The 8,616-nt window shown below is 39.5% G+C and overlaps 1 protein-coding gene and 1 pseudogene across 2 annotated transcripts; one reads left to right on the forward strand and one right to left on the reverse strand.

Annotated features, from left to right (window-relative positions):
• Positions 1-585: 585 nt before the first annotated feature.
• Positions 586-5,179, forward strand: LOC104431776 (hypersensitive-induced reaction 1 protein-like). 2 transcript variants are annotated; one of them, XM_010044336.3, is made up of 8 exons: positions 586-917; positions 2,557-2,604; positions 2,832-2,948; positions 3,825-4,059; positions 4,155-4,275; positions 4,348-4,433; positions 4,530-4,626; positions 4,741-5,179. In XM_010044336.3, the coding sequence occupies exons 4-8, from the start codon at positions 3,868-3,870 to the stop codon at positions 4,896-4,898; spliced, it is 654 nt and encodes a 217-aa protein (XP_010042638.2). In that variant the 5' UTR covers positions 586-917; positions 2,557-2,604; positions 2,832-2,948; positions 3,825-3,867; the 3' UTR covers positions 4,899-5,179. The 2 variants fall into 2 exon arrangements, with proteins under 2 accessions (XP_010042638.2, XP_010042639.2); XM_010044337.3 differs by having other exon boundaries at positions 3,840-4,059.
• LOC108956260 lies at positions 5,054-8,285 on the reverse strand (annotated as a pseudogene).
• Between the last annotated feature and the right edge of the window lie 331 nt (positions 8,286-8,616).

Raw genomic sequence — 8,616 nt, forward strand, 5'->3', positions numbered from 1 at the left:
AGATTTGAGAACTACTTACAGATATTTGATTTGTGTTTTTTCAACATTTTGATGCCAATATCTCTATACGGTGATAGTAATGAGAATGTTGAATCTAGATGAGTGCCACAAACCGTTACAAATGAAGTGAGAGATCTCAACGTGTGCTTATCATTGAATTTGGTGAACAGCTACCGATTATTTATGGTGTCAAATATGTTCTTGAAGGATGAGAGTGCATTTCTAGTTACAAATGTGCTATTTATTTTAAAATTCCAATTTCATAAGTTATAAGAAAAAAAAGAACCAAAAAAAAAAAAAAAAAAATACCGTTCAAAATTTCTTTTCCATTTCGAGGGAATTTGTAATTACTTGAAAATTTTGCCGATACTTTTTTTCTTGTTTGCAGTGGATCAGCATATGGCTTTTTCCTATTTTTGGTCAGAGAAAATATTGCATACAGTATTGCATACCCTGACAGTGCTACATAATTTTTGCTCTGAATTATTCAGAGTGTGACACCTGTCCTCGGGGCCCGCCACGTCTGCTTTCTCTTCTCTCCTCAACTCAGCGCTTCTTTCTCTCTTCTCTTTCTTCTCACTCTATCCCCTGTTTCCCCGACGACTCTCTCCCAAATAACGCTCGGTCTCGGACGACGGCCACGCTCCCTCCCGACGAGGGCCGTGCTCTCTCCGAGGACGGCGACGTTCCCTCTCCCGACGACGGCCTCTTCGCTCTCCGACGACGGTGACGCTCCCTCCCGACGACCGTGACGCTCCCTCCTGACGACGGCCTCTTCCTCCCGACCTCTTTCTTCCCGAATCGCGCTCTCTCCTGACGCTGGGCTTTCTCCGACGAGGGCCGTGCTCTCCCCGCTATGCTCAAAGCCTTCTCTGCCGAGAAGCCCTAGATCTGCGACGACAATCCCCGCTTTTCAGGTTCAATTTTTTCTTTTTACTAGGGTTTTATGTCCGCACCTTTGTTTTGGATGAAGCTGGCATGTTGATTGTGAAAATTTCTCTGTGGAAACTTCCTCGGCATTGAGGCCTGTTTCGGTTTCTTTCCTTTTTGCGTTCTGTTGTACTTCGCCTTCTCCACAATTAAGGATTCGGCATTCGTAAGTGAGGCCATGGATTTTCTCTTAAGTTGGGCCGGAACGATTTCTTGATGAGGGCCGCCGACTTCCTTCGTGTTCTGATCAGGCCTGAGGGGGAAGAAGTTGCGAGCCACTGCCTCTCCTGCAGACGAAATACCTCTGGCCCCTTCACCGCCCTTCTTCTCTTGATCGTGCAGGGGATCCTTAAGAATGATGTTATGCACACCCTAGCTATCGTTTAATTGAAACAGTCTTGCAGGACAGAAGAAAAAGGGAACAGTCATGGTTGGCTGCAACTTTTCTTCCTTTAATAATGAAGTTAACTCTAACCGACGCAAATTAAGTTAATGACTATAAAGTTGTGAACTAGATCAATGCCTCTGGCCATTCAACATGGTATGGTTTCTGGTTTTCTCCAATTATAGACCATCCAAAGGGTTATGGAGTACTTCGGTTTTGCTTCGGATGAAAGGAGTATTTCGGTTTCTCCAGTTATAGATCAATGCCTCTGGCCACTGCCTCTCCTGCAGATGAAATACCTCTGGCCCCTTCACCGCCTTTCTTCTCTTGATCGTACAGATAAGAAAGGCACAAGCACGACGACAAAGAGTCCATCGGACCTGACCTCTCGGGATGTTGCCGATGGGAGGCGATTTGGGGCCCAAGAAATTGATGAGCTTCATGGGTTTTTGGTTGAAGAAACAGAAAAACACTCCGCAAGAACAACAAAGGGCAACAGGGTGCGGAGAAATTCAGAGAGAGCAAAAGACAGGAGAAAGACAACGGTGGAGAGAGAATAGGAAGACAGAGGAAATATATAGTTCACTGTTGGAAATGAGATGGCTTTGAGAGCGTGCTGAGGAGTGAGAGTTTGTGAGAAGTTAAGAGTTTCTTTCCTAATTCGAGTCAGGTTAAGATTAGTAAAATAGGAAACAGTTGCAAGATTCAAGATTGAAGATGGGTTTCTTGTGGAAACAATAATATTGCAAACACTTTAATTATTATAATAATGAGTTGAAGATAATTCCCCGTAAGATTTTGATGTTAAGAATGAGCCTCTTCTTTTTGTTATATTATTTTCGTCATGTTACAGGGCAGAACCATAAAAGCCCAGAAAAAAAATTGATTTATTTAAAAAAAAAGAATTGGACAAGCCCTTAGGGCTTTATGATGGGGTTCTTTGTTTTGAATTATCTTTTCATTTTTAAAGACCATGTTAGGTTGCTTGTGTGTTTTCTTTGTGATTATACTTGGTTGGACTTTTAATAATTTGCATGTTGTTTTCTACGTTTTAGAATCGTTACCTCTAAGTCAATGGAAAGCTATTAGCTTAGACCCTAGACATCACAACTGTGAATCTTAGTTATCGAAGGCCATTTTATTTTTGTTCATATTGCTGAAATGGATGACTCCTCAAGTGCTGATCTTTAGGATCCTACCAACTTCTTCCATCTCTTCTAACAGTTCTAGTGTTTTGGCAGGAAGAAGAAATAAAAGGGGCCATTGTCCTGATTTTTGCTAACGAGCAGGTACTTTGGCTATCTTCTAGCGAATTGCAATTGTGAATAATATTTGTACTGATATGCAACCATGTGATTTCGGTACTCATCAACAGCTGAAGCCTTTTATTACTCATGAACTGGAGTTTACTTAATGAATCACTCTGTTTCACATTGCTTGAATTAATTTTTTTTTGCATGTCTTCCTCTTTCTTTTGCCCTTGGGATTCTTCTGATATTCACTTTGGTCTTCGTAGGATCTTCTTGGAGTGCTTGACTGAAGCATTGGAGTTGCATAAGATTGAAAGTTGCCAATGGGCTATCTTTAGAACTTTTGCTATTAAAGGGGAGGGCCTTTTTGAGGGAATCGACTGGTAAGCCATTATAGCCAAATTGATATTTTGGTTGGCCGAGAAATCTAAGCTTAATGTTTTCACATATGTTTCAAATACATGGGGAAGCTGAATGCTTTTCGAGGAGGTCTATCAATGCGTTACAATGTACTACCAACCACTCGACCACAGTCCAACCAAATTCCTAGCGGATCTCACATCTCCCGTGTCTTGAATATGTATCTATTTTTAGGGTGAATTGAATCAGCGATGCCCAACTTGTCCTTCTTTTCTCAGTTTTCTCATGCATCATCAAGAGGAAACTTTCTTTATGACATCTTCTTCATCAGTATTTTGTTCTTTGGTTTGGAAGCCTTCTAAGGGAGGCCCTCCAAGTCTTCTTGAACAAAGTGATGCGGTTAGTATATGAGCAAAATACGTACAAGTATTTGGTTAGTATCAGAATACAAGATGATATGTGTTCTGTGATCCTGATTGCTAAGTTTTGGCGTGGAGTTTTGTTGAGTTTTGGTTTGGAGTGTTTAAGTGTACAGGAAAAACAATGGAATGAGCAAAGGAAATAAAATCGAGGCAAGTGAAATTGGCATGCTAATTCCGAACTGTGATGCCATTGGCATGCTAATTCCGAAATTGGTGACCCTTGATAAAAGGCTCAAACCATGATAAAATCGAGGCTAGTGAAATTGCAATTGGTGTTTGAGCCACTTCGCTGTAAATTTCTATGTGGAGTATGAAATTGGGGTATGTGTATTTGTATGTGTATGTGCTATGTAATTTGCATGAGTAACTGAACGTTCCTAAACACAATATGATGAACTGTGCTCATGCCCTATTGTTTCGTCATCGCTATGTTGTTTCTGCTTTTTATAGTCTCTTCATTGTGATTTCGTTAAACAGAAAGCTGGACTACAGGTTGAAAGATCGAGTTGAAATCCAGAAGATGCGTAATCTTTGCGGCTGTGTTGAAGTTAAGCAATCAACTGTAGCAGTTGTGGAAAAATTTGGCAAGCATCACAAAAATCTGGAGGCTGGACGCCACTATGTACCTTGCATTTGTGGATATCAAGTTGCTGGCGAGGTTTCACTCAAAATCGAGCAATTGGATAATATAAAATGCAAAGTGAAGACTAAGGTTTGTTCAATCACGTGAATTTCTCATTTCATTTTTGTGATATGGCATGTAAATGCTTGAATAACTAATAACCTCATGTCATATTTTTCGTATAGGAGAATGAGAATGTACATGTTACTGCATTTCTGCAATATCAAGCCATCAGGAGCTATGCAACTAAGGTCTTTTACAGTTATAGCAATCCAAGGAAGATGATTCAGGATTTAATGATCCATGGTATGTGTCAAATAAAACATATTTAAGCAACGACTATTGCATTCCCTGATTTTGTTGTTTCAATCATTACAGCGATTGCAGCTTACGCTGAAAGACACAACTTCGATGAACTTTCTGTGATAGAATTTTCTGCAGGTGTTGTACAGATATTCAAAGAGGTTGTTCACACAAACTTAATTCTTGATATTATTCTGAGTGAATTCTTGATATTATTATGAGTGATAGACTCAAGTGGAGTTTTCTAAACTTTGCAGGATTTGTTTGGCTCTGGATATGAAGTTGTGAAAGTTAAGATTGTGCGCATAAAACCGGATAAGCATCTTAAGAATGTTTTGATGGAAACAAGTGATGGTAACCATGAATTTAGATTGTGTTTGGTGCTAAGTGGTGCCACATGTAAAAGTATATTTTGATCTGTACTATATGAGTCTAAGTTTTGTTCTTGTTTTGGATTGTGGGTTGCAGGACAGAGGGAGGTTGCACGCCAGCAACTTTATGCAGAGAGTGCTAGATACAGGCATAAGTGCATTGTCGAGGGTTGGAAGAACATGGGCTACGGAGATAATATAGACATGATCCAGAAGTTCCAATACATTGATGCATTGATGCATGGAGGGAAATAGGAGCAAAGTCAGGTCATCTATGAACTTGCTCACAAGGTCTAGGACCTATCCATGAAGCCCAAGTTCCACATAATCGACACAATCCTGAGCCATAGGCTGATGCAGAGCAAATTGGATGAGCAATCTAGGAAGATAGGAGGGGCTGGACCACTTGATTGCTAATCAAAATAGTTTTTGTACAATGTTTTGGCAATTTCAAGGGATCTCCTTCTTGCCTTGACTGCGTAAATTTATGTTTCTGATTGCCTTTTGTTTGAGTATGATATGCAGTCTTTTCACAACTACTCTCATTCGAATTTCTCATTCTCTGTCAAAGCTTTTGGTAAAATAGCAAAACTAGCTCGATGCTCGTGGCAGGTAATAGTCTTCCAGGAGACCACTCCAGAACTTGTATCCTGATCAAAGATAGGAGAATCTCATATCAAGTAACAAAGGCACACAAATCCAGATGTGGGTATAAGCATGCAAGTATATGTAAATATGTATACAGATATACGGAAGCTTGCTCTAAACTATTCAATTGGTATAACCCCACAGTGACTTGGGTCGTCGCATTCCATTCATACTGAGACAAAAAATCAACGAAGAAACAATTAGACACCTATCTCCTTTGTCATGTGAAAATGTTTTTTTGGAATTAGATACCATGCCCCTTTATGGGTGTTAATCGAAAGAAGCTGAGAGATCCATAAGGGAGAAGAGGGCAAATGATAACACGGTTTTTGAGCAAAGGGAACTTCAGATGTCCACACATTATCCACGTCAATACAGATCCACACCGTGCATATTCGCTTCAATTCTATTGGATGATTTAGCCAATGAGGACAATTACCGAGACTATCCTGCCTCATCTCACTAGAAGTTGCTGCTAATGCTTTGGCACTTTCAAGGCCTGTCCCAAGAAGAAAATTATCATCACAAGTAAGCAGCAAATCGATATCCTTTATAATTTCAAGAAATTTTTCGCTATGAAAATGAAGAGCTTTAGCATCATTTTGCTGAAAAGCAGTCACAGCATTTGCATATACCTTATTTGCTAGCTTTGACAGTACTTGCCGTGTTAAGTCGACCAAGTCATACCTGTTAACATGGTACACTCCATAAGAAAATCATTCCCACCTAGTTTATGGAAGAAGAATGACCTATAATTGTTTCAGCAGTGATTAATTGAATCATGATAAGCATTAGATCATCGAGTGTTAAAGATTAATTAACCACAATGGACACGAAGAAAGGTAGACACGTTAGATTAGAAGACTCATATTGGACTTGCCCTTCAATCAAACTTTTCCCATTCAAACAATTGAGGATAAGATAAATGAACTTTCTAGATTAACATGACCCTGCTAAAAGCAAAAATTAAATCCAATCAGCTTTGCCTTTCTTATTTAAGTTCATACACATTTTTGCAAAAGGCAATCGTGATTTCCTAGGCACTTCTACTGGGTCATTCACTCTTTTTATGTAGAAAGGTGAGAAAATTTTAAAGAGCAGAGCTTAACAAGTCCGAGATTCTACCTAAAATGGTAGACTTTCCTTGAGATGATTCCCAGCATGAAGGAAAAGCTCCAAAGCATTAACCACGAAATGAGTAGATGCCACAAATGTGCTTGAGGAAGAGCCTGTCACTCAAGAAAAAAAATCTTCTACTGGGGAACAGATGAAAGGGCAATAGCATTTTCTCTTGCTTTCCAAAGCTAGATGCCGAGATTGTTGATGGGTCTCAGTCCGGAAACTTGACTATGAAATTTGTATTATGGTCTGGAAGGAAAGAAACAATGTTTTTTGCCAGAAATTAATCTTAGAAACAGAAATGCTCATTGATCTGGAAAAAAGGCTGCTGGGCAGTACACAAAGCCATGTCAAAATCGTATGGTAGGAAACATTGGAAGCCCCACCGGCAGATAAAAGCTCACATCGGAAGATGCTATTGCAACCCAGTTTAGTTTCCAAGTGACCAATCTTATACATCTCTGAGTACCCGCTCAAAGATCATCTTGTGCATTGTAAGGAACATTCAGAAAAGCATAGGACTTTCTTTATAGCTAACATACATCAGATACATCACATTTGACATTGAGAAATATTGTCAATTGAATTTTTTGACTGTCCTCTTCTAGGAAGTAAAACAATGCAGCCTGAGTGATGAAGCATTTCAAGAGCAAAATCTGGAAAACCGAAGAAGGTATATACTTAAAATGACAATTGATGGAAGTTTTAGGAGACATATGGAAATTCCATCCGTACAATTGTAGGTGGTGTGATAAAGTATATCCCAAGCTGCCTCAACTTGACGGACTGTCTTACCATAGCATATCCGAGAGTAAGCCTTCAGCCACTCCTGAACAAGAAATGAAGTCAGATAAGTATTTCCTAGCAGCCATGTCAGCATGCAAAGCATAAGTTGGAGGCAACCAAAAACAAGGCATTTGCAGAAGACTTCCTTTCTTGAGGTAATAAGTTAAGCAAATATAGACACCAGTGTAGAAAGTAGAAGATGTGGAAATGTTCCTTCTTTCAAGTAATAGACGATATGTCATTCTACTTCAGAAAACAGCCAGGAAGCAAAAGATAGAAAGCCACAGTTACCGCTACAAGAACTTTTTCACTCCGAAATGCCATTTCCGACATCAACTCATAAACAATGGGATTTGTTCAATGCCCTCCATACACATGCCAACGCCTACCTGGAAGGACTAGATGATGAGCAAGTCTGCTTTAGGAAGAATGAAATTTTCATCAGAGCAATAACATTTCAAGTAGCTGATAAATAAATAAATGAATATATATATATAAACACTACATAGGAGGCAAAAACGGTACGGCATACCATAGTTGAATTATCACTGATGCGAGCATCAACTGGGCCTGATGATATGGCATCCAAAACGCCATTCGTTTCAATATTTCCACCAAAATTATGCAAAAGACACCTGATACACATCAATGGTTGAGGATCTGAATTGATGAATTGTTAATTTTGGGAAGAGAAGGAAAAAGTTATAAATAGTCAGTTTCCTATCCAGTCTTGAATGCTCAAGCAGAAGTTTGCAGACATAAAGAGTAATTAAATATGAGAGCTAATTAACAGACATAAGGAGTACCATAGAACTGAGCAGAAGTTTCCCGTATTGTTACCTGATGAAGTAATTGTTTTAAATTTCTTGCAGCTCCCAGGACTGTACAGTCAAAGTCTGGGAAACTTCCCAGGGGAAGCTGATAAGGGAATTGAAGGCAACGTCTTTTTTAAAGTTCATTATACATATTGCAGGGTCATCGCATGCCTGTTTTCTTCTTCTCCACAAGAGCTTTAGATTTATTTGTGCCTTTGGAGTAGCTGCATTCATTGGTGCCAGGAGGCAGTTTGGCACCTAGCGACCTACCCATTACTAATTGATATCATGTCCTCGAACTTTTTCATTGTTTAGTTCTCAGGAGGTTTTGACGTTAAGAATGGAAATACCACAATTTTATGATGTCACTAAGACATGATCTGCATATTTAGGTTGGAGTTTAGTTTTCATGGCTGGTGTGGTAATGTCTTTTCTTGGTTTCTACTGCCAAGTCTGCATTCTTAATCTAAGTTGCTGCTAGATCCCTCTCTTCTTTTCTTCATGATCATCCATATCTATGTAAAATTTTGCTGTAGGGTCATGGACATTGGGTTAACTCCCTTGCTCTGAGCACCGAATATGTTCTTCGGACTGGAGCTTTCGAT

This window comes from Eucalyptus grandis, chromosome 7 (assembly GCF_016545825.1).
Source record: "Eucalyptus grandis isolate ANBG69807.140 chromosome 7, ASM1654582v1, whole genome shotgun sequence".
Taxonomy (NCBI): domain Eukaryota; kingdom Viridiplantae; phylum Streptophyta; class Magnoliopsida; order Myrtales; family Myrtaceae; genus Eucalyptus; species Eucalyptus grandis.

What these genes read in the sequence shown, in the direction of transcription:
- LOC104431776 (XM_010044336.3), top strand. Translation starts at nt 3,868, where the DNA reads ATGCGTAATCTTTGCGGCTGTGTTGAAGTTAAGCAATCAACTGTAGCA. An exon ending in TCAGGATTTAATGATCCATG is followed by an intron (nt 4,276 to 4,347) that starts GTATGTGTCAAA and finishes CAATCATTACAG; the next exon opens with CGATTGCAGCTTACGCTGAA. An exon ending in TTGTACAGATATTCAAAGAG is followed by an intron (nt 4,434 to 4,529) that starts GTTGTTCACACA and finishes TAAACTTTGCAG; the next exon opens with GATTTGTTTGGCTCTGGATA.